Here is a 26427-nt window from a genome sequence, read left to right on the forward strand (position 1 = left end):
CTATGATTGCACTTTGCCCATTTAGGTGGAGTCATAATGTAGACTTTTACTCCTCATGTATGTAAAGGATTCAAGAAATAAATTCAATTCAATTCCTTTCTGGAAAGTGCTGTAGGGCTGTTTAAAAACTTCACACCAGTTTAAAAATGTCCTCCCCCAGGCTGTTAATCTGAACAACCATTCTAGTTAGCCCCCACCTCCATCTATTGCCCCATCACTTCACGGCATTGTAGTCACTTTAAATCACTTTTTATAAACAACAATAATGTTGTTTACATTGTAAATATATGCTTGCATTTATGTACAATATTTGTGCACATTTTATTCCATATTTTATTTTATTTTTATTATTTTTTTATTCTTTATTGGGGCAGCATGGTAGCATTGTGGTTAGCACAATGCTATACAGTACAGGTGACCCCCAGTTCAATTCCTGACCCTGCCTTTAAGGAGTTTGTACGTTCTCCATATGACTACGTGTGTTTCCTCTGGATGCTCCAGTTTCCTCCCACAGTCCAAAGACCTACCGGTTAGTAGGTTAATTAGTCATTGTTATTTGTCCGATGATTAGGCTGGTGTTAAATTGGTGGGTTGTTGGGCTCAAAGGTCAGAGGGGCCCATTCCACATTGTATCACAATAAATAAGTAAGTGTTGAAAGTTGTGTTTTGTTTCAGGCCATCCCCTAACCAACACACAACAGCAAATTCCTAATACAGGGCATGTAAACCTTTATAAAAGTTCATAATAATTTCATCACTGAGGACTCTCACCATCCAGGACATGCCCTCTTCTTGCTGCTACCTTCAAGTAGGAGGTAAAGGAGTCCAAAGACCCACATTCAGGAACATCTTCTTCCCCCTCTGTCATCAGAGTTCTGAATGGTCCAGGAACCCAGGAACCTGCCTTGTTATTCCTTATTTTTGCTCTATTTGCTTATTTTATAATTTATTGTGATTTTTATGTCTTTGCATTGTGCTGCTGCTCCAAATCAACAAATTTCACATCATGTAAGTCAGTGACATTAAGCTGGCTTCTGATCTTGGTCTCCCTTCATTCTCTGCTGCTCCAGAGAACAAGCAGACTGGAAATTTTATAAAGTATAGTTTAGAAGTATTTTAATGGTGGGGTGGCATGGGAGCATAGTGGTTAGTGTAAACGCTTTTAAGCTCAAGCAACTCAGGTTCAATTACCACCTCTGACTTTAAGGAGTTTGTACGTTCTCCCCATGACCACGTGGGTAACCGTCAGATGCTGTGGGTTCCTTCCACATCCCGAAGGTGGGTTAGTAGGTTCATTGGTCATTTGGCTGTAAGTGGGTGGCTTGAGGTCATTGGACCAGAATGGGGTTTATTGTGCTGTATCTCTAAAATAAATAAAAATAAAACTACACACTGTAAATTCATTCCTTATAGGAATACGAGTGTGTTTATTAATCTCTTCCTTTGATTCAACAGGATGACGCTGATGACCAGGTCATTATTCAAAGCTACAAAGTTAAATCCATCATCACTTCACGCTTTGCTGAAACGATCTTTAGCACGAAGGTGCGCAACAAGGAATCGAGTGCACAGAATGTGGAGTTCAACTTAAAGATTCCCAGGGGAGCGTACATCACCAATTTCACAATGTGAGTGTTCAAAGTAGAGAAACAGTTTATGGTTTGGATTCCTGGGATGGGAGCATCTTTGGAAAGTGAAGAGGGACATGTGATACTCGATGGATATGCCTAATCTACGAGAGGTTAATGTTTTAGAGTAAGATCCCTTCATGATCTCACATGTGTTCATTCATTGTGGTAATGAACCCTTCTGGTTGACTAGCCTACACTGCCCAATTATACCCACGTGACCAATTAACCTACTAACGTGTACTTCTTTGGAATATGGAACAGTCCTTCCAGTTGAGGCAACACTGCACCTGCAGATCTGCTGGGGTCATCTGTTGGGTCCAGTGTTCCCAGTGTGGCCTCCTGTACATTGGTGAGAGCGATCCTAAATTAAAGGGCCGCTTCATTGAGCACCTCCACACCATCTGCCAAAAGTGGAACTTCCCAGTGGCCAAACATTTTAAATTTCCCATTCCCATTCCGACACATCAGTCCATGGTCTCCTCTTGGGCCACAATGAGACCACCCTCAAGGTGGAGGAGCAAAACCTTATATTCCGTCTGGGTAGCCTCCAACCCAAAGGCATGAATATCAATTTTTTCTTCCAGTAAAAAAATACCTCCCCCTTCCCTCTTCTTCTATTCCCCACTTTGGCCCCTGACCTCTTCTCACCTGCCTATCATTTCCCCCTGGGTCCCCTCCTCCTTCCCTTTCTCCTGTGGCCCACTCTCCTCTCCTATCAGATTCCTTTCTTTCTCACCCTCCTGGCTTTGCCTATTACTTTCTCCTTCCCCACCCCCAACCTTGTTATTCAGCCATCTTCCCCATTCCTTTCCAGTTCTGAAGAAAGGTCTTGAGCCAAAATGGCAACTGTTTATTCATTTCTGTGAATGCTGCCTGACCTACTAAGTTCTTCCCAGCGTTTTGTGTGCGTGTTGTGGAGGATTTCAAACTCCGGCAGAATTTTTCATGTTTATAATCAATTAGGCAAGTTGTTTATTTACACTGAAAGTGGTGGATGTCTGGAATGTACTGCCAGGATGGTGTAGAGGCAGGTACAATAGAAGAATTTATGAAGCTGTTAGATAGGTACATAATATGCAGAAATACAATGATATGGAGATCGTATGGGCATAAGGGTTGAGTTCAGTTAAGTATTGAATAATTAGTTCTGTACAACATTACAGAAACCTGTAGAATATTGAAAGGCCTAGATACAGTGGACACGGAAAGGATGTTTCCTATAATGATGGACTCTCGGACCAAGGGCGCAACCTCAGAATGCAAGGACATACCTTTAGAACAGAGATGAGGAGGAATTTCTATCACCAGAGGGTGGTGAATCTGTGGAATTCATTGCTACAAAAAGGCTCAAGTCATTGGGTATACTTAAAGCAGAAGCTGATAGGTTCTTGAATAGTAAGGGCGTCAAAGGTTATGGGAAGAAGGCTGGTTAATGGAGTCGAGAGGGTTAATAATGGCAGAGCAGACTTGATGGGCTATATGGTCTAATTCTGCTCCTATGCTTTACGGGCTTACAATCTAATGATGAGCCAATGGACCTGTTCCTGTGTCGTACTGTTTCTTGCTCTATCTGAAAATGAAATTAAACAACAATAGAGGATCAAAGGAGCTATAGATTTGCCCAAGTTTGCCTTACACTACCAGAAAGGATTACTTCTCACTGAGAGTGTGTCTAAAATTAGTCTTTAGTTGCCTTGACACAGAAACCTGAAGATTAAATTGCATATGTAATATGTCATGAATCCTTAGAAAAATAATTCATTACTGAGAAAGTACAAAGGTTCCTGTGAAAAAAAAATAGGACTCTGGAATTTTTTGTTTTATCTGCTTATTTGCTCTTGTAAACATTGCCATGGTTGTCCTTCAAGTTTGACTGTTCAAAATTTAACATTGTTAAATGCAAGTAGGTTAATAAAAACAAGAGAAAATCTACAGATGCTGGAAATCCGAACGACACACACAAAATGCTGGAGGAGCTCAGCAGGCCAGGCAGCGTCTACAGAAAAGGGTAGAGTCAACGTTTCAGGCTGAAACCCTTTGGCAGGACTGGAGGAAAAAAGCTGAGGACTAGGTCATTATTCAAAGCTACAAAGTTAAGTCCATCATGCTTTGCAAAAGCAATATTTTGTGTAGGTGAATAAAAATGTACTTTTAAAGCAAAATTACAAATTAAAAATTACCTAGATGGATTCTGGAACAAGTAACTGTTTTAATCCCATTCCTTCATCTTCTGCCTGGCTTGAAATCCTATTTTAACTGAATCTGCCCAGCAATAGAGAAAGCAGAAATTACAACAGAGTCCTGCAATTCTCTAAAGTCTTTGGCAATGCCAGGATGTTCCAGGGCACATTATAACTAACAAATTGCTCTTTGAAACATTAGACACCAGTCCAATGTCAGAAACAAGGCAGCCATGTTACACACAGAGAGCTCCCACAATCAACAATGTAAGAAGAACATGAGGGAAGAGAAACAGGATTCTGATTAGATTAGAGAGCATGTGCTATGAGGAGTGGTTCGAGGCTATTTTCTACGGCGTCCAGTGGCTTAGGGGTAGACCTAGTTGATGTTTATGCAATTACAGGAGGCATTGATCGAGCAGAGAGTCAACATCTTTTTCCCAGGATCAAAGTGACTAATAGTAAAAGGCATGCATTTAAGGTGGGGTGGGGGGAGTTTATTTACTTAATTAGTTACTGAGACATGGCGCAGAATAGGCTCTTCTGGCCCTTCAACCTGTGTCACCCAGCAACCCCGGATTTAACCCTAGCTTAATGTCAGGACAAGAACGCCTGGAGAAAACTCATGCATTCCATGGGGAGGGCGCACAGACTCCTTAAGGATGACTTCAGAATTTAATTCTGTACTCCAACGCCCAGAGCTGTGAGAGCATCAAGAATGGCTACGCCACCATGGCACCCGTCAAAGGAGATGTGCAGAAAAGTTTATTTATACAAAGAGTAGTGGGTACATGGAATGGACTGCAGGGGCTGGTGTTGGTGGCAGATATGATAGCGATGCTTAAGAGGCTCTTAGAGCTTCATTGTGGCTAATGCTATTACAGCACCAGCGACTGGCGATTTGGGTTCAATTCTCCGGTCTCCTCCCACATTCCAAAGACGTAGGGGTTAATAATTTGTGTAAACGCTTTGTTGGTGCCGGAAGCATGGTAGCACTTTGGGGCTGCCACTTTGGGGTACGTATTCGGACAATGTTGGTTGTTGCTACAAATGTTGCATTTCACTGTACATTTTGATACTTTGATGTACATGTGACAAATAAAACTAATCTTTATAATCGTTTTCTTTTTCTGAATGTGTAGAGAGTGAAGGGACATGGAGCACGGGCAGGCAGAAGGGATAGGGAGTCACTAACCTAATTAGTTCAGCAGTGCATCACAGGCTGAAGGACCTGTTTCTGTGCTGTACGCATCCATGTCTACCAGAGCTAAACTCCCTCCCATTCCGCCTGCTTTAAGACCTCTCTCCGTTCTTCCACTTCCTCTGTCTCTGTTGCATTCGTTCTGATAAAGAGATGTTCCCCACAGAAGTGTCTTCATTATTCCTTAATGGGGACATCCTCTTTTTTCAGCTGAGTCCTGGGCCACCTGTCATCCAATGCCTGTACATTATATCTGTACTCACTCCTTGTCCTCCACGGTATAGGGTTCCCCTGGTCCTTCCACAACACCAGATTCCATGTTCAATCGATGATCCCTCAAAACGTCTGCAGGCTTCAAGAAGACTCCACCACTAGAAACATATTTCCCCTCCCCCTCCATGTTCCAAAGCGATCAGTCCCCTCACAACTCCCTGTCTCTTCCAACCACTCCACATCTTAAGGTATTTTTCAATCATCTGAATTAGATAGCAGTACCAAAACCAATCCCAATGCCAAATGCCACATATGTTTTCCTCTGTTAACTATCACTCATTTCATGTCAGTATTTCATCCCTAATCCAACTCTGTTTGACGTGTTCATGTGGGGCACCTTATCAAAGTCTTTCTGAATGGCCAAAAGCATGCTTTTATAAGAATGACATGACTAAACTGGAAAGAATGCAGAAAATATTTATTCAGATGTTACCAGCACTAGAGGCTTGAGTTATAGGAAGATCAGATCGGTCTTTGTTCCTTGGAATAAGAGGAGCTGAAATAAATCAGCATTTCAAACATACAGTGAATGAGGAAGTAACACAATCAAAACCCATGGAACCTGCAAAATCTGATGAGGTATGTGTGATGTGAGCCTGTAGAGATGTTCAAAATTATGAGAGGCATAGATAAGGTGTGCATTAACAGTCCTTTTGCAGGGTAGGAGAGTCCAAAACCAGAGGCCATAGAGTGAGAGTGGAAAGGTTTAAAACGGACCTGAGGGCAATTTTTTTTGTGAAGAGGGTGATGAGTGTGTGGAACGAGCTGCCAGAGGAAGTGGTTGAGGCAGATACAATAGTATCATTTAAGGAGCACTTGGATGGGCCCATGGAGTGGTGGGGCTTAGAGGGATATCGGCCGAATGCTGAAAATTGTGACCAGCTGGGTGAGTACCAAGGTCCATGGAGACTGATTGGGTCAGAAGTCCTGTATCCATGCTGAGCTGCTCTATGACACAATGACCACATCCACTGTTTTTCCACTTCTTACTCTGCTAGACAACAGATTCATTAAACATGATTTCATTTTCATCCATGTTGACTCTGCCCATCCTAGAATTATTTTCTAGATGTCCCACCATTGTTTCCTTAATAAAAAATTGTACTTAATAATATATAACTACACCCTTATACTAATGTCAGGCTAAATGGTCTGTGGTTTCCTGTTTTCTTTCTTCTCCCTTTCAAGAGTGAGATTGCATTTCTACCTTCCAATTGATAGGAAATATTCCCAATCTATGGAATTTCAGAAGAAAACAAACACTCCATCTTTCATCTATATAACCAGTTCTTTCAAAACATTGACTTGTACCTGGTCAGATCTTATACATTGCCTGGGTCATGGGTCTTGTTTCTCTTTCACTCTAGATCATTCTTCTTCACTATTTCCAAGAGGTTTTCTGTGACTTATACAAACACAATATGCTTGATTAATTTATCAGTTTCACTTTTTCACTACTCCCCAATATAATTTCTCCAGTTTAAGTCTGTGACAGACCCAGATTAACATCCTAATTTTTCCATTTTATGTATCAAAGGCTTTTTTGGTCCCTAGTACTGTATTCTAATTATTAAATTACTATTATATTCTAATTTCCTTCACCTTACAATTTTTGGTCTTTTTTTTCTGAAGTTTTCCAATTCTTTCTCCTTTTAGTAATATTATATACCCTTCCTATCATGTTCTATGATCTCTGCCTTCTGTGGATTGCTGCAGTTTGATCACCTTTTCATTTGGGCTTTGAACCTTAAAGGAATGTATATTGGTAAATTAGTTTGTTATTTTTACACCTTCAGCAAAAAACTTCATTTTGCCTGCCATCAGTGCATTGAGTTAATACAAGGGAAAACAAGAACAGAATGCAGAATAAAGTAAACACAAAGTATACTTCCGATGCTGTGGTCAAAGCAACACATACAAACAAGCTGGAAGAACTCAGCGGGTCGGACAGCATCTGTGGAAACGAAGAGTCAACCCAAGGGTCTCGGCCCGAAACGTTGACTGTTCATTTCCACGGATGCTGTCCGACCCGCTGAGTTCCTTCAGCTTCTTGTACGTGTTGCAGAATGAAGTGTTGTAGCTACAGAGAAAGTGCAGTGCGGGTAGACGATAAGGTGCAAACTGTTATCAAGGATGATATGTGAGGTCAAGAGACCACCTTATTATTCTGGAAACCATATAACAGTGGGATAGAAGCTGGCCTTGATCCTGGTGGTATGTGCTTGCAGACTTTTAAATTTACTGCCTGATGGGAGTAGGGAGAAGAGAGAATGCCTGGGGTCGGTAGGTCTTTGATTAAGTTGGCTACATTAGCAAATCGAATAAATGAAGAAGTGTGTTTGCTGTAACCAAGTATTAGTTATATAAATCAACAGGTTTCAATAGATATCAATAGGTACACTTAATATCAGAGAAATGTATACAATATACATCCTGAAATTCTTTTTCTTCGCAAACATTCATGGAGACAGAGGAGTACCCTAAAGAATGAATGACAGTTAAACATTAGAACCCCAAAGCCCAAAGCTCAATATTAGCAGTTGTGTTATACATATAAATGCCATTTGTCAGTCTGCCCTGACTATTCTATGCCTCATACTTTTGTAGTTTGCATTGTTTAGATTTAATACTTCCAATCTTTATTTGACATTCTATCAAACTATTATCAAATAATCTTACTAGTAATGTTAAATATGGTATGATTTGTTGCCGTGGCACTAGCAATAACTCTCCATCTCCTTTTCAAATTCATGTCTTCTCATGCCATCAATGGTTTTGGTTTAATGCTCCCTTTGCACCTCTGACTTTGGACTTTTCCCCCCTTTATTCCTTCTACCAAATTGTATGGCCATGCACTTTCTTGGACTATGTGTCATCTGTCACTTCTTTGCCCTTCTCCTAATCTGTCCAGGTCCTTTGCAGACAACCAGCTTCCTCAACACTAGCTGCCTCTCTACGTACCTTTGTATTATCCACAAACTTGGCCACGACACCATCAAATAATTGACATATACCATGAGAAGAAGCAGTCCAACACCAGCCACTGCAGAATGTCACTACTCACAGGCAGACAACCAGAATAGTAGACAGCCGTCGACCCCAGGGGATCATGGGTTTCCGCCTCTGGTGGACTGTGTCCTCTCCAGGGCGCAAGACTGGGCGGGAAGATTTGAAGAACCAGCTGTTGCCCCTCTCCACGTCACTGATATAGTCCAAGGGAAGGGCAAGCGCTGATGCAGCTTGGCACCAGTGCCGTCACAGAGGTTGCCAGGGTGAAGTTGTAAAGAACATCAAACTGCTTTAGGGACGCTGGCTCCGGATTTCTTCCTTGGGGTTTACTCCCGAAGCCTTTCCCGTGGGTGGATATGGCCTCAAGGCAGCGGAGGCTTACAATCAGAGTTTTCCTTCTGCTGTCCAAGGCTGATGAGCCCCAGCTGCCCAAAGCAGCTAGTTTTGAAGGGCCAGTGGTCTGCCTTTGGTCTTGTCAGTAGAAACAGTTCCACCAGGCCTAGTAGCTAAGCCACACATGAAGGCCAAGAGTTGGACTTGGTTGTCAGAGGCTGTTAGTGTCGCATGTCATTTGGAGCACTTTCTAGGTAGCTTATCCACACTACCAGTTATGACAGCCTTAGGAACCGGACAACCAGAAAAGGCCCTGCTTATTCCCAAATTTTGCCTCCTGGCAGTCAGCCAATACGTTATCCATGCTGGCATCTTTCCTGTAATACCATGGGCTCACATCTTGTTCAGCAGCCTCATGTGTGGCACCTTGACAAAGGCCTTCTGAAAATTTGAATAAGCAACATCCAATGACTCTCCTTTGTCTATCCTGCCTGTTGTTTCCTCAAAAAATTCCAACAGATTTGTCAGGCAGAACTTCTCCTTCAGGAAATCATACTGACTTTGGCTTATTTTCTTAGGTGCCTCCAAGTACCCCCAGACCTCATCCTTATTTATTTATTCATTTATTTATTACTTTGCTTATATATTTATGCAGCATGGAATAGGTCTTCCTGGCCCTTCGAGCCATGCTGCCCAGCAATCCCCAAAATTAACCCACAGGACAATTTACAATGACCAATTAACCTATCAACTGGTACATATTTGGACTGTGAGGGGGAAACTGGAGCACCTGGCGGAAATCTACGCGGTCACAAGGAGAACATACAAACTCCTTACAGGCTGCGTCGGTTATGGAATCTAGGTCACTGGTACTGTAAAGTGATGTGCTAACAACAATACTATAGACTCCAACATCTTTCCAACCACTGAAGACAGATTAATTGGCCTATAATTTCCTTTCTTCTGCCTCGCTCCCTTCTTAAAGAGCAAAATGACACATCATTTTCCAGTTCTCCAGAATCATTCCAGAAACTAGTGATTCTTGAAAGTTCATTACTAATGTCTCCCCAGTTTCTTCAGCCAACTCTTTCAGAGCTCTGGTCTAAGTGATCTCACTACCTTCAAACTTTTAAACATCTGAAGCTCCTTCTCCTTAGTAATAACAATGACTCTCACCTCTGGCCCCTGACATTCTGTTAGTGCTTTCCACAGTGAAGACTGACATAAACTAATTATTAAGCTCTTTATTCCCCCATTACTACTTCTTTAATATCCTTTTCCATGGTTCTATATCCATTCTCATCATTTTTTATTTTTCATAAACCTAAAAAAGAAATGTTGTAATCTCTTATATTATTGGCTAGCTTACCTTCATATTTCATATTTTCCCTCTTTGTAGCTTTTTAGTTGCCTTCTGTTGATTTTTAAAAATTTCCCAATCCTCTACCTTCCCACAAATTATTGCTATATAACTTTCCTGCTGTCTTTGACTTTCCTTGTCAGCAAAAGTTGCCTCATCCTCCCTTTAGGATACCTCTTCATCTCTGGGATTTACCTTTTCTGCACCTTCTAAGTTGCCCCCAGAAACTCCAGCCATTGTCGTTCTGCCGTCATCCCTGCATGTTCCTCTTCCAGTCAGCTTTGGATAGCACCTCTCTCATGCCTCTTAATTCCCTTTACTTCACTAAAATTCTGTTACATCTGAGCTTATATTCTCCGTCTCAAATGGCAGGATGAGTTCTATCATATTATGATCACTGTCTCTTAAGAGTTCCTTTATCTTAAGCTCTCTAGTCAAATCTGGGTCATTACATAACACCCAATCCAGAATTACCTTTTCCCTAATAGGCTCAACTACAAGCTGCTCTGAAAGGCCACCTCATGGGCATTGTAGTAGTTTCCTCTCTTGGGATCCAGCACCAACCTGATTGTTCCAACGTACCTGCATATTGAAATCTGCCATGACGTTCACAAACTTGCCCTTTTTACATGACTCTTCTATCCCCCATTGTAATTTGTAGCCAACATCCTGCCTGTTGTTCAGAGGTCTGTATATAACTCCCATCAGGGTCTTTTTGCACTTACAAGTTCTTAACTCTACTCATAAGGAACCTATATTTTCCAATCACTTGTCACCTCTTATGAAATTTGATTTAATTTTTTTACCAACTGAACCACACTACACTCTCTGCCTACCTGCCTATCCTTTCGATACAACGTGTAACTTTGGATGTTAAGCTCCAAACTGTAATCCTCTTTCAGCCACAACTCAGCAATGCCCACAACACCATACCTGTCAATCTCTGACTGCACTATAAGATCATCTACCATTGATCGTCTAAGATGATCAAAGTAAAGAAACTGAACTTTGAAATACAATGGACAAACTCTTATAAAAGACTTGACTCAACCTGCATTTTCCATTGCCTCAGGAAAAAAGCCAGTCAGATATTCTTCTCCTCCCTCCCATCAAACAAATGATACGAAAGCTTGATTACACGTACTACCAAGCTCAAGGACAGCTTCTATCCCACTGTTATCAGACTCGTAAAGAGATCTTATACTTTGGAAGATGAACTTTTGAATTTTGGTCTCCCAGTCTACCTCCTGGTGGCCCTTTTACTTTATCTGCACAACATTTTCTCTGTAACTTCAGCATTATACATTCTTTTCCCTGTTTATCAGCACACGTGACAATGATAAACCAATATCAATAAGATATTTAGGAGTAATTCTATGACTCGAGGGATGCTCTCAGAATAAAGGATGGTTGTCAGAAATTGAGCAGGAGCTCGCTGATTAAAGATGAGCTGTATTTGTCGCATGTACATCGAAGCGTACAGTGAAATACATTGTGTTGTGTCAAATCAGACCTGCGAGGATTGTACTGGGCAGCCTGCAAGTGTTTCCACACTTCTGGCACTGACACAGCACGCCCACAGCTCACTAACCCTAATCTATTGTCTTTGAAATGTGAAAGGAAACTAAAGCCTTCACAGTCGTGGGGAAACATACAAACTTCCACATACAACAGCAGGAATTGAACACTGAATTACTGCTGGCTCTGTAAAACATCACACTAACTGCCACATGACTGTGCTGCCACATCCATCTGAGGTCTGTGGCTACTCGTTCACCGAAGTCATCCAGCACTGACCTAATTAGATTATTGGAGACACGTTGAGCCAGCATACCTAGGAGTGTGATTTCTCATCCATTCACCTGTTCAAAGCCCTGCCACATTACCATTGAGAAGGGGTTAAATACCTTCGCAAAATGCTGCCATTCATGCACAGGGTATTGTTCTGACAAAGCTGATGCAAGGCAGTTTGATACAAGGATCTAGTGCTTTCCCGGCATATTTGACAAATAAACTTTTCTCAGGCTTCCAGCTGGGTGCAGGTATCGACTTTAACCCAATGTTTCAATGACACACTCTGCCATCTTCATCAGGAATTATGCCTAGGTATGTCTAGTGCGGGGGTATATATACCCCCGTTGTCATCCATCCTGATTGGTTAGTCCATGTCCAATCTAGTTTCTACTGTCCCAGCTTGTTTACGATCGAATTCCACATCTTAGTTGGAGTGGGACCTTCAGCTTTGTTAAAATTCTTTTCCTCTAGTTTTATTTCAATGGCCTCCTTCACCAGGCGATCCCAAAAGCCACTGGTGCGGCACGGTAGTTTTACACCATCGAGGTCGATCCCATGGCCATTGCGGATGCAATGTTCTGCTATCGCTGAGTTCTCCAAGTAACCCACACAGATACAACTCCTGTGCACTTTGATGTACGTTTCCACCGTGCGTCCCATCTGGCCAATATACGCTGCTCCACATTCACAGGGAATCCTGTAAACACCAGCCATTCTGAGTCCCAGGCCATCTTTGACCCACATAAGCTGGGACTTGAGCTTCTTTTTGAGTTTGTGGATGTATTAATCCAGTATTTCTCCAGGATCCTGGTGATCCTTCCAGAAACCATGGAAAAATAGGGAAGTCAGGAGGTAGCGATGGATTCCTCCTTGTTGTTAGGTTTCCTGGTTTTTCCGTCAGCCCTTCTAAAGGTCCAATTGATTTCCTTCACCTTGTAGCCATTCTTTAGGAATGTCAGGCATAATCATCTTATTTCCTCATGAAGACTCTCCTCATCTGAAATACTTTTTGCATGGTTAATCAAAGTAGAAAGAATTGCTCTACATTGGGAGGTATGAAGGTGGCTGTCATTGCTGAGGTAAAAGTCAATGTGAGTGGGTTTCCAATAGATGCCATTTGCAAGGCTACCGTCTGGTTTCTGTTGTATTAGAATGTCCAGGAACGGGAGGCAAGCATTCTTCTCCAACTCCATGTTAAATTGAATGACTCAGGATGCCTGGCATTCACCGGATTCCCTGTGCTCACAGGGCAGTATGTACCGACCAGATGGGACACATGGTGGAAACCCGCATCGAGGAGCACAGGTGGTGTACCTGTTTGGGTTTCCTGGAGAAATCAGTGGTAGTAGAACATTGCATTCAAGTGGACATAGGATTGATTTCGATGCTGCTAAACTACTGTGACACTCCAACGAGTTTTGGGATTCGCCTGGTGAAGGAAGCCATTGAAATAAAATTAGAGACAAAGAATTTTAACAAAGTCGAAGGTCTCACTCTAAGTAAGATGTGGGATTCCACTGTAAGCAAGGTGGGAGAGCAGAAACCTGATTGGATGAGGACTAACCAATCAGGAGGGATGGATGACAGGGGTATAAATACAGGCATCATCCCTGATGAAGATGGCAGAGCTTGTCATCAAAACATCGGTTAAAATTGATACCTGTGCCCAGATGGAAGCCCAAGAAGAGTTTGCTCAATTTGATACAACTTTAGAGCTTTGGTAGGCAACATTTAGACACGAATTAAGAGTCAACCAACAATATGCGAACCTAAAGCCATATATCGAGCAGACCAGGACACTTACTTCTTTCAGAAAGCCAGCCATGTTCTGCCCTTCAGGCAATCAATTTATGCTTTTTCCAGGTGATAAAGCACATTTGGTTTTAGTTTGAAATGACCAGTTTCAGATTTATATTAGATCACTTCCTGTGCAATCGGGAAATAGGAAGTAGGAAAGAATTTTGGCTGGCAGAAGGCCGGAGGTTTGTATCAGGAGCTAACAAAGTTTCTATCTAAGGCCACCTTGTTGTTTCCCCAGCAGAAGCATTGCTTTTCTCCCCAGGTTCACTATATTTATTGATTCTGCAAAAAACCCAAGGAGCTCGGATGCTATATCCTGATTCGTTTTTGAATGGAGTTTGGCTGACTATCTAGCTGGTGCACAACACCTCAGCAAGGGCAGTACAGTGAAAAAGCAGAGATCAGGTTTTGCTGCAGGTAGAGCCTCCTTACATCCAAAAGCTGTATTACGGAACAGAAACAAGGCCATAATGCTTCTGGGTGTTTCTGAACATCAGCCTCGTCAGCTAGTGCAGCAGCAAGAGCCAGCGCCAAGACAGAGCTGGAAAAACCATACACTTCATTTGCTGAAAAGGAGGCAAAGCTTAAGATGGAAAAAACAGAACCGCAAGTAGAAGAGGCAAAATCAGGCCCAGCTAAGTGCACTTACCCTCCAGCAAGAGGCACCTGCAGCCATTGCACAGGACGAAGCCTTAGAGGCAGCTGAAGAAATGGAGGGAGTGAAGAAGTTGGAAAGAGCCAGCAAAGCAGTTTAGAAAAGGACATTGTGGAATGTACAGGTGAATACAGCTTGAACTTCACACGTCGCAGAACCAAATATCTTTTCCTAGCACTTCCCTAAGTTCAGCGTTTCCTGACGGCAACTTTATTGCATGGAGATCTCCTTCAGAAGATGGCGAAAATCGACAACCCAACAGAAGCAATAAGCCACCTGTTGCTGATGATAAGTTTATCGATTACCCTCATACCTCTTCCCAAAGATTCCAATACAAAGGCCCACCACAGGGAGGATGAGCAGTGGGCGGACACCAGGACAGTTTGTCACCCCCACAGCTCACCACTGAACAGTTAAATATTCCCCAGAACAAGGCAGTCTACCAGCCCGGCGCCTGCAACAAAACACCTTACACAATATCTGGCTCATTGTGACTTAATGAGCACAAGCCTTTACCAGTTTGATGACAATCCTGAGATATACAGAGCAACTGTCATTCAACAATGCCATTCGGGAGCTTGGCCACACAGCGACAGAAGAGTGGATCTACTGACAAATCAGCTGTGCAAAGAATCCAGTGAGCATTACAAGAGGATATGCTCAGCATGTAAGTAACCTTGTTGCAGCTCGAGAGAAGGCCTGGGAACGGCGTCAGAAGTGTTACACCACACCAGAAATTATTAAGAAGTCTCTATTAAAGAATTTAGAAGATTTTTCTAGAATCTCTGTCAAGGGCCATGACAAGTTATGGGAACTGGGAGACCTTCTTATGAAACTTCAGTGTGCAAGGAAGAGAGTTATTTGCCAGATTTCACTTACCTGGCCACTGCTCGTGGTGTTGGCCCATGGTAGAGAAACTCCCCCATGGACTTCAGGAAAGTAACTACCCACTGGTTCAAGACTCAAAGAGGAGGTCAGCAGGAGACACTCATGGAGTGAGCACTGTTTCAGATTCGCTCCATAACCTTTACTTTTTTTAACCTATGATCACCCTTATTTAACTTACTTCTACCTACACCAAAAGATTCTTGCTACTTTTTTGGACTTATCTTTAAGAGTCTATTGTGAATTTTGAAGAAATGAGTACAGAAATGGCTTTGAGATCTAAAGGGCGAGAATCTGGGAAAGATTCTAATGGGAACGGAAGGAAAAAAAAGACCGATCCTAAGCGCACTGAATTGACTTATGAAATGTTATTGGAGCTTTTAAACGAAAATTTTGAAGAACAACGACAAATTTTCAAACAAGATATAAAGGCTTTTCAGAATTATATGGATAAGACTGATTCAGTAGTTAACCAGCAGCAAGCTCTAATCGCAACTTTGCAAGAGGATGCTCGGAAGCGAGACTTGATAATCGAAAAACTGGAGCAGAAATTATCTTCGACGATTAAACAGGTGGAAACACTTAAAGCCAAGAGTGTCGACTTTAAAAATCGGTCCAGAAGACAGAACTTACACATACTTGGTCTCCCGGAAGGTATTGAACAAGGGGACTCCTTGAAGTATTTTGCTCAACTTTTAAAGGATGCGTTCCCTTCTGTATTCCCAGACAGTCCTCCTTTACTTGATCGCACCCACAGAATTATGTGCCGATCACCAAGTTCTTCACCTAAACCACCAGTTGTAATTGTCTGATTTCACTATGTGCATGTCAAAGAGCAACTTATTCGTGTGGCTCGGCATTCAGGGATGGTCAAATTCTAAGAATTTGATTTTCGATTAGTGGAGGATTTTAGCCCAGAAGTAATGAAGGCAAGGCTTCTTTTTAAACCTCTGATGTCCAAATGTTATGAGAAAAATCTAAAACCTGTGCTCTTATATCCTGCGAATCTCACCTCCGAATGCACCACGGCGAGTTTTTCTCTCCACATCTGAAGCTCGAAGCTTTCTGGATGAGCATTATTCTACTGTTTGACTCTTGTGTTTAATAAATGAGTGATTTTGATTGTTACAAAACAGTTCTTGTTTCCAAAACCAGATTTTGTTTCTGGCTATTGGTGTAGGTTTACTCTATATTTTATGTTCTAATTAAAGTTTTTTTTTCTACGTACTAATCTTTTTATTTTACTTACTTTAACCACTGTACTTTATCTTTGGTCATTATTATTAATCCTTCGAAGGAGAATTTTTTTTTACTAAGATGGCGGTTCCTTCTCTAAAATATTTTTTGCTTTTTTTATTTCGCCATTTTTTTCTCTCGTCTTCTTCCTATAATGCATTTCTTATCACGGTTTAAATATTTTTTGGTTTGTTTGGGTTTTAACCTGATTTAAAAGTTACGAGTGATTATATTCTTTTTGTTTTTTTACTAGCAATTATATTAAGAAGTTTGTTTTAGTATAGTGATCTTTTTTTTTTGGAGTTTGGGTGGATCGTTTTTTTTCCTTTACATACGGAGTTGCCTTCTGCTGATATGGGGGTAGATTTAGTTTCATTCCTCTTTCTTCCCAGCCTTCTCCAGGCTTGGGAGGAACTTTCTATTCTTGGGTGGGGGGGTGGAGGTTTTTTTTTCTAAATCTATTGTTCTTTTTATCAGTTTTTTTTAGTTTTTTTCATTTGGGCTGATTTTAAACTACTAAAGTGTCCGTGATGTCGTCACTTCCGGGTCTGCCCCTTATTTTTATTCCTCTTCCGGGTGCATGAGTTCATAACTTGTTTAACCCTTTATATACCAAAGGGTTGATTTCAGAAATATGGCTGAGACCATTAATTTTGTCTCTTGGAATATTAATGGCTAAACCATCCGATTAAACGGAAAAAGATTTTCAAAGTATTCCAAAGACTGAATACACATATTATTTTTGTACAAGAAACTCATGTGAGGAAAGAGGACAATCTGTGTTTTTTTAAAGGTATTTTTAGGTATCAATAGTACCATTCGAATTTGAAAGGGAGTTTCAACTTTTATTGACTCCCCTATTGCATTTGTCCAACACAATATTATTTCGGATCCGAATGGTAGATTTTTGTTAATTACTGGGTTACTTTTTAACAAAAAGGTTGCTATGGTTAATGTTTATGCTCCAAATGTGGATTACCCAGATTTTTTAAGTACTTATTTACTTCTCTACCTAATCTAAATGAATATAGGTTAATAATGGGTGGTGACTTTAATTGTTGTTTAAATCCTTTGTTGGACAGATCTATATCTACTCAGACTTTAGCTAATAAGTCGGCCACTTATATTAATTCTTTTTTGACTGATAATGGAATTTTTGATATTTGGAGATTTCAGCATTCTAAGGACAAAGAATTTTCATTTTTCTCACATGTTTATCATTCTTACTTGAGAATTGATTATTTTTTTATTGACTCTTGTTTTATTCCATCTGTAATTGGTTGTAATTATGATATTATAGCCATCTCTGACCATGCTCCATTAAAACTTGCTATTAAATTTATGGATACAGCTTCTAGTGCTAGGCAATGGTGATTTGATTCTACCTTACTGCAAGATCCGGATTTCATTAAATTTATGAAGGAACAGATCGATTTCTTCTTTACAACTAATTCCATGGATGATATTTCTTGCGGAACACTTTGGGACACTTTTAAAGCATATATACATGGACAGATTATCTCCTATTCCGTTGGTTTGAGAAAACACATTAAGAAGGAAACTCTTTTATTGGTTGATAAAATTAAAGAGATTGACAAGAAATATTCGACTGCTCCTAGTAAGGAGCTTTACAAACAAAGGGTTGAACTTCAAATGGAACATAGTTTATTACTTACATCTTTGATTGAAAATCAATTAATGAAAACCGGATCTGATTTTTATATACATAGTGATAAATAGGGTAAACTGTTCGCTTATCAATTGAAGAATGCTTTGGTTAAACACCAAATTATTAAGATTCATCAGCAGAATGGTGATTTGACAGTTAACCATGATGAGATAAACAAATCTTTTCAAGATTTTTTATACCTCCCTGTATCATTCTGAATTCCCTCATGATTATGTCATGTATGATTTTCATGGGAAATTGAATTTTCCAAAATTATCATCAGATGATCTTTCAATATTAGAAACTCCTATTACGGATGCAGAAATTAAAGGGGTTATTTCCTCTATGAATTCTGGGAAAGCACCAGGTCCAGATGGGTATACAGAATTTTTTAAATGTTTTTCCTCTACTCTTTCTCCTTGGTTATGCAGGGTTTTTGAAGAAGCAATTAGATTGGGTAATCTGCCATAATCTTTTTATAGATCTTCCATTTCTTTAATATTGAAGAAAGATAAAGACCCTACTGATTGTGCATCCTATAGACCAATATCCTTATTGAATGTAGATTCCAAGATCTTTTTCAAATTACTGACATCCAGGCTGGAGAAGGTATTACCTCAAATTATCTCGGAAGATCAAACTGGTTTTATTAAAAATCGCTATTCTTTTTTCAATGTTAGGAGATTATTGAATATTGTTTATACTCCTTCACATAGCACCTCAGAATGTGTATTTCATTAGATGCAGAGAAAGCATTTGTTAGAGTTGAATGGCCATACTTATTTACTGTGCTTGAGAAGTTTAATTTTAGTCCGACATTCATTTTCTGAATTAAACTGATATATCATACTCCAGTAGCCTCGGTTTTTACTAACAATCAAAGATCTCCCTTTTTTCGTTTATTTCGGGGTACTAGACAAGGATGTCCTCTTAGTCCATTATTATTTGATATTGCGTTAGAACCCTTGGCAATTGCTATTAGAGAATCACGGAACATCTTTGGCATTACTCGTGGGACTGATATACATAAGTTATCATTATATGCAGATGATTTATTATTATTTATTTCTGATCTTGAGAAATCCATTCCTGCAGTTATATCATTGTTGGCTCAATTTAGTAATTTTTCCAGGTATAAATTAAATCTTAATAAGAGTGAATTGTTTCCTTTAAATAGACAGGTTCCAATTTATGGAAATTTACCTTTTAAATTGGTTAATGACTCATTTATGTACTTAGGGATTAAAATCACAAAAATTATAAGGACTTATTTAAGGTTAATTTTTTACCCTTAATCGATCAGATTAAATGTTTGTTCACTAAATGGTCACCATTATCTTTATCTCTGATAGGTTGGATTAATGCTATTAAGTATTAAGATGATTATTTTACCCAAGTTTTTATATATATTTCAAGCGGTACCAATTTTTTTTTTTTTTTTTTTTTTTTTTTTTTTTTTTTTTTTACAGAAGGCAAGAAAGGAAGGTGGATTGGTATTGCCTAATTTTAGATTTTATTATTGGGCAGTCAATATCCGATATTTGATATGTTGGTTAAAGGATTGGGATTTATCTTTTAGCCCTTATTGGGTGAACCTGGAAATTAAATCTGTACAAGGGTTTTCATTGGGTTCTATTTTAGGGTCTTCTCTTCCCTTTGCTCTTTCTAAATTGCAGAAACGAATTGACAATCCGATAGTTTAACATACTTTACTTATATGGTTTCAATTTTGGAAATGTTTTGGGTTGACTCAGTTTGTTTTAAATATTCCTGTTGTACTCAATTTCTTTTTTTATCCTTCTACTATAGACCAAGCTTATTCAGCTTGGAAGACTAAAGGATTACTATGATTTTCTGATTTATTTTTGGATAATTGTTTTATGTCTTTTGAACAATTATCTAATAAATATAATTTGCCTAGATTTCATTTTTTTAGATATTTACAGATTAGGAACTTCTTAAATACTGGTCTTCCTACCTTTCCAAATCTTGAGTCTTCAGGTATTTTGGAGAATTTGCTAGAAATAAATCCTTCTCAGAAAGGGGTAATATCAAAACTCTACAATATAATTATGAAGATACATTCAGAGCCCTTCTATAAGATTAAAAATGGTTGGGAAAGAACTTAACCTTACTATCCCTATTGAGAATTGGGATAAAATTCTTCAATTAGTCAATTTATCATCTATATGTGCTAAATATTCATTAATACAGTTTAAAGTTGTGCATAGGGCTCATATGTCCAAGGATAAATTGGCTCATTTTTATTCCTATATAAATCCTATTTGTGACAGATGTCATTCTGAGATAGCGTCTTTAACTCATATGTTTTGGTCTTGTCCACTTTTGGAAAAAATATTGGAAAGACATTTTTGATATTATTTCCATGGTATTGAACATTGATTTACAACCTCATCCTATTACTGCAATTTTTGGTTTACCAATGATGGACTCAGTCCATTTATCTTCTTCTGCTTGTCGAATGATTGCATTTCTTACATTAATGGCTTGAAGATCTATTTTGTTGAATTAGAAAGAAATTAATCCTCTTACTGTATTTTCATTGGTTTTCTCAAACTATGTTATGTCTAAATTTAGAAAAAATTAGAAGTGTTGTATTTGACCCTTCTATTAAATTTGAAAAGATATGGAGACCATTTATTCAATATTTTCATATGATGTAATGTGACCCTGTTCCAAGCCTATTTGTTTTTCCAGTTTTGATTTTATATATGTTGAGAGGATCAGAATTGACGACACTGATGATTTTGTATTTTTGTTAGATGTTATAAACAGCCCATTTTTTTCCTTATTAGTTATTAGGTTGTTAGAAAATTATGCTAGAAAAACTAATCTCTTTCTTTTTCTCTTTTCTGTTTTTTTTAAATATATATTATGATATACCTAGTTTTGCTTTGTTTATATGTTACTTGTATCGTCCACGATTTGGGAAGACTCATTTATATTGTAACTATTGCTTATGTATCCTTCCATGTTCAGTTTAAATTTGTATGTTTGTAATCCCATTATCTATGTATTAATCTTATTATGTTGATATTAATAATAATAATAAAAAGATTGGAAAAGAACAAAAGACTCAAAGAAGAAAATGGTGGCCATTTTTCTCCATTTGATTACTTCGCCAGGTTCATCTGCCGTAAGGCATGCAAAAGATATAGGCTCAGGTTCACTGTTCCAAATAGCAGAGATGCATCTAGGAAATCAGACAGATCTACCTTCAAGAATTGCAGCACAAAGAGCTCCATTTCTGTTATAGGCCCAGACTTCAATAACTCCCCCCTGAGGGTTTTGGTCTGTTTTTGGAAGGAGCAGGTTGCTATCCCTGCAGACATACAACAAATGGAGGTGACCACAGGAATTATCTCACGTTTTTGTGGTACAGAGTCAATGACGTGATCAAGGATGTCATCAGCTATGGAATGAAAGTTCACATTTCAGGCAATTGATTTATGGTTTTTTTCTGTGTGATTAAGCACATCTATCTTTTATTTTGAAATGAGCATTTTCAGATCTATATTAGGTCCCTTCCTGCACAGTCAGAAAATGTGAAGTAGGAAAGCACTTTGACTGGCAGAAGGTCAGAGGTATATGTCTGTCACGAGGTGGGGACAAGGGTGCTGGGAGAGGACCCACAAGCAGGACACAAACATGTCTATCTTAGGTACAATAAAATAGCGTTTGTTACTCGCTACACAGAAGATCGGGAAATCAAGGAGGACAAAGAGGAACATGAACCTCAGACTAGGGGACTAGGAACTAGGATCGTCACGGACCTGGGACTTGGAAACAGGGAACTGGGATCGCCGCGGACCTTGGACCTTGGACCTGGACAGGGCGAGCGTGGACAGCCGCGGACCTTGGACCTTGGACCTGGACAGGGCGAGCGTGGACAGCCGCGGACCTTGGACCTTGGACCTGGACAGGGCGAGCGTGGACAGCCGCGGACCTTGGACCTTGGACCTGGACAGGGCGAGCGTGGACAGCCGCGGACCTTGGACCTTGGACCTGGACAGGGCGAGCGTGGACAGCCGCGGACCTTGGACCTTGGACCTGGACAGGGCGAGCGTGGACAGCCGCGGACCTTGGACCTTGGACCTGGACAGGGCGAGCGTGGACAGCCGCGGACCTTGGACCTTGGACCTGGACAGGGCGAGCGTGGACAGCCGCGGACCTTGGACCTTGGACCTGGACAGGGCGAGCGTGGACAGCCGCGGACCTTGGACCTTGGACCTGGACAGGGCGAGCGTGGACAGCCGCGGACCTTGGACCTTGGACCTGGACAGGGCGAGCGTGGACAGCCGCGGACCTTGGACCTTGGACCTGGACAGGGCGAGCGTGGACAGCCGCGGACCTTGGACCTTGGACCTGGACAGGGCGAGCGTGGACAGCCGCGGACCTTGGACCTTGGACCTGGACAGGGCGAGCGTGGACAGCCGCGGACCTTGGACCTTGGACCTGGACAGGGCGAGCGTGGACAGCCGCGGACCTTGGACCTTGGACCTGGACAGGGCGAGCGTGGACAGCCGCGGACCTTGGACCTTGGACCTGGACAGGGCGAGCGTGGACAGCCGCGGACCTTGGACCTTGGACCTGGACAGGGCGAGCGTGGACAGCCGCGGACCTTGGACCTTGGACCTGGACAGGGCGAGCGTGGACAGCCGCGGACCTTGGACCTTGGACCTGGACAGGGCGAGCGTGGACAGCCGCGGACCTTGGACCTTGGACCTGGACAGGGCGAGCGTGGACAGCCGCGGACCTTGGACCTTGGACCTGGACAGGGCGAGCGTGGACAGCCGCGGACCTTGGACCTTGGACCTGGACAGGGCGAGCGTGGACAGCCGCGGACCTTGGACCTTGGACCTGGACAGGGCGAGCGTGGACAGCCGCGGACCTTGGACCTGGACAGGGCGAGCGTGGACAGCCGCGGACCTTGGACTTGAAGACTGGGACCTTGATTCACCGCTGCCAGACGCATGGACACCATGGATCACTGCAGCCAGAAACGTGGACACCAAAACACAGGACAAGGAATCTTGAACCAGGACTCCTCCTACAGCTCAGGCATCCAGCCGGGACTCTTCGAGGGGTAAACACAGAGAACGGGCAGGAACGTCGAGCCAGGACTCCGCCTTCAACTCAGGTACCGAGCCGGGACTCTTTGAGGGGTAGACATGGACAAGAGGCATGAACGTCCAGTCGGAACTCTGCCTTCAACTCAGGCACCAAGCCGGAACTCTTCGCGGGATAGACACGGACAAGGCGCATAAACATCGAGTCGGGACTCCGCCTTCAGCCCAGGCACCGAGCCGGGACTCTTCAAGGGGTAGACAGGGACAAGGGGCATGAACGTCGAGCCAGGACTCCGCCTTCAACTCACCCCTGGTAGATTGCCCTTGCCCGGACCCACTCTGGCGACGGAAGGAGAATTGCTGGATCACTCTCTGGCTTGTCGTAGTGAAGGCTTCTTTACAGTCTCGCCCCAAACGGCTAAAGCCAGGGGCTTATAAGCTGCCGGTTCGGGTCGAGGGTAGATTACCTTGATTGCCAAGCTCAAGGGACGTGTGAAATGGAATTAGAAGGGAACAAGGCGTCAATGGTTCGGATCGCAACCTAACTAAATTTAAAGGGGAACCGATCCTGACAATGTCAGGAGCAAATGAAGTTTCTATCTAAAACCATGCTGTTGTTTCCACAGCAGAAGTATAGCTTTTTCACTCTTTATTCACTATATATATATAAGTAGTGGAAAAGGGAACCAAAAAAATTGTGAGGTAATCTAATTGGGCACATCGGAAGAAGCTACTCCTAAAGTGAGGAGTGTGTGTCTTAAGCCTCCTGTACCTCCTCCTTGATGGTAATAATGAGAAAAGGGCAAGCCCTGGGTGATGGGGTTTCTTAATGATGGATACTACTTTTTTGAGGCGTCATCTTTTGAAGATGTCGTCGTTGCTGGGGTGACTTGTGCCTTTGATGGAGCTGGCTGAGTTTACAACTCTTTCCAACACTGTGCAGTGGTCCTTCCATACCAGATGGTGTTACAACCAGTTAGCATGCTCTCTATATTACACACCAGATGTGATGAAGAGTTTCTGAACCAAACCCTTTATTCCTTTCCATGAATCTTGCCTGACCTGCTGAGTTCCTCCAGCATTTTGTATGTTCCTCCAGCATCTGCAGAATCTCTTGTGTTTTTGTATTGCAATTATGAGGATCAATTAAAATGATCTCTTGTCTTAAACAGGACTGTGAATGATATCACATTTGTCGGGTCCGTGCAGGAGAAGAATTTAGCCAGGCGTCTTTATGAAGAAGCAAGAACTCAAGGAAAAGCTGCTGGTCTTATTAGGTGAAGCTTTTCTCTTGCTCCTTACACATCTTGTTTAAGTAATGGATCAGTTCCTTGGTTAAGAGGTCAATTGGAGATCAAAAGGCTTGTGGTTCATCAATTGGATAAGCAGTAGCATCATGCCTGACCATAAGGCTTCTAACGCATGTTCTCAATATTATTTATTAATTATTTGCTTACTTTTGTTTTCACTTATCTGATTTTGAAAGTGCACAGTTTGTCCTCTTACAGTGTGTGTGTGTGTTTAGTTTTTCATAGATTCTATTGAGCTTCTTTGTACCTTGGGTGAATGCCTGCTAGAAAATGGATCTCAGGGTAGTATATGGTGACATATATGTATTTTAATAACAAATTTACTTTGAACTTTATACATGTACAGTATATATTGTATATATTTGTCTGATATACCATTCAACAATTTATTGGTTGTTTATGTGGACAGGACATATGGCCGTGAGATGGAGCACTTTAAAGCTGACGTGAATGTCCCTGGAGGAAGTAAAATCAGTTTTGAGCTTTACTGCCAAGAGCTGCTACAGCGACGACTGGGATTTTATGAGCAAGTTATTGTTCTTCAACCAGGAAGCTTGGTGAGGCAGTTCCAGGTACATGAGAAAATTCAAGTTCAAGTTTACTATCATTCCAAACGTGTACCGCTAAACAAAGCATTGTTCCTCTGGACAAGGTGCACAACACAACACATATAACTCACACACAGCACATAAAGTAATATTACCCACAAATAAATTAACAAATAATAAAATATATTCCGGAAGATTTACATTTAGCATGAGGTGTGTTTAGGACAAAAGTTAAAAGTAAGCAGTGAAACACTACTGGCATTTCATTAGTGCTGAAAGCTGGGTGGTTGGCAGCAGGGAGTTCAGTAGACTCATGCCCTGGAGAAGAAGCTGTTTCCCACCTTAACAGATTTTGTCCTACTGAAACAATAGGTCAAAGACATGTGGGAGGAATACTTGATAATAGTGTTCCTGATAAATATCTGCTCTGTAGATCTTACACTAACAGGGTGAAACCTATTATAGGTATTGTGGAAGTCATTCGATGTAGCTGTGGACAATATAGAGCCTTCTCTATATACCATACCCCTAGTTAAAAATACCTTAAAGTGATCCACAAACACAAGAGATTGTGCAGTTGCTGGAAATCCAAATGCAGAACATGGTGGAGACACACAGCAGGTCAGGAAGCATCTAAGGAAAAGTCATCGGGACCAGACGGGATGTACCCCAGGCTACTGTGGGAAGCTGAGCCTCTGGCGATGATCTTTGCATCATCAATGAGGACAGGAGAGGTTCCAGAGGATTGGAGGGTTGCAGATGCTGTTCCATTTTTCAAGAAAGGGAGTAGAGATCGCCCAGGAAATTATAGACCGGTGAGTCTTACTTCAGTGGTTGGTAGGTTGATGGAGAAGATCCTGAGAGGCAGGATTTATGAACATTTGGAGAGGCATAATATGATTTGGAATAGTCAGCATGGCTTTATCAAAGGCAGGTCATGCCTAAACAGCCTGATTGAATTTTTTGAGCACATTAATGAAGGTAGAGCTATAGGTGTGGTGTATATGGATTTCAGCAAGGCATTTGATAAGGTACCCCATGCCAGGCTTATTGAGAAAGTAAGGAGGCAAAGGATCCAGGGGGACATTGCTTTGTAGATCCAGAATTGGCTTGCCCACAGAAGGCAAAGTGTGGTTGTAGACAGATCATATTCTGCATGGAGGTCGGTCACCAGTGGGGTGCCTCAGGGATCTGTTCTGGGACCCTTACTCTTTGTGATTTTCATAAATAACCTGGATGGGGAAATGAAGGGATGGGTTAGTAAGTTTGCTGATGACACAAAGGTTGGAGGTGTTGTGGATAGTGTGGAGGGCTGTCAGAGGTTGCAGCAGGACATTGATAGGATGCAAAACTGGGCTGAGAAGTGGCAGATGGAGTTCAACCCAGATAAGTGTGAAGTGGTGCATTTTGGTAGGTCAAATATGATGACATAATATAACATTAATGGTAAGAC

General features: G+C 41.4%; 1 protein-coding gene across 2 annotated transcripts in view; it reads left to right on the forward strand.

The window, feature by feature from the left end:
- itih2 (inter-alpha-trypsin inhibitor heavy chain 2) overlaps nt 1-26427 on the forward strand; it is a 109689-nt gene that overhangs the window by 25563 nt on the left and 57699 nt on the right. The window contains exons 4-6 of one of the 2 annotated variants that reach the window (XM_059987331.1): nt 1456-1628; nt 24289-24393; nt 24836-24998. In XM_059987331.1, coding sequence (XP_059843314.1) covers nt 1456-1628; nt 24289-24393; nt 24836-24998 — 441 coding nt within the window. Of the gene's footprint in view, nt 1-1455; nt 1629-23195; nt 23422-24285; nt 24394-24835; nt 24999-26427 lie in introns of those variants that run through there. The other variant, XM_059987332.1, reaches the window with a different exon arrangement.

Source organism: Hypanus sabinus, chromosome 13, assembly GCF_030144855.1.
Source record: "Hypanus sabinus isolate sHypSab1 chromosome 13, sHypSab1.hap1, whole genome shotgun sequence".
Taxonomy (NCBI): Eukaryota; Metazoa; Chordata; class Chondrichthyes; order Myliobatiformes; family Dasyatidae; genus Hypanus; species Hypanus sabinus.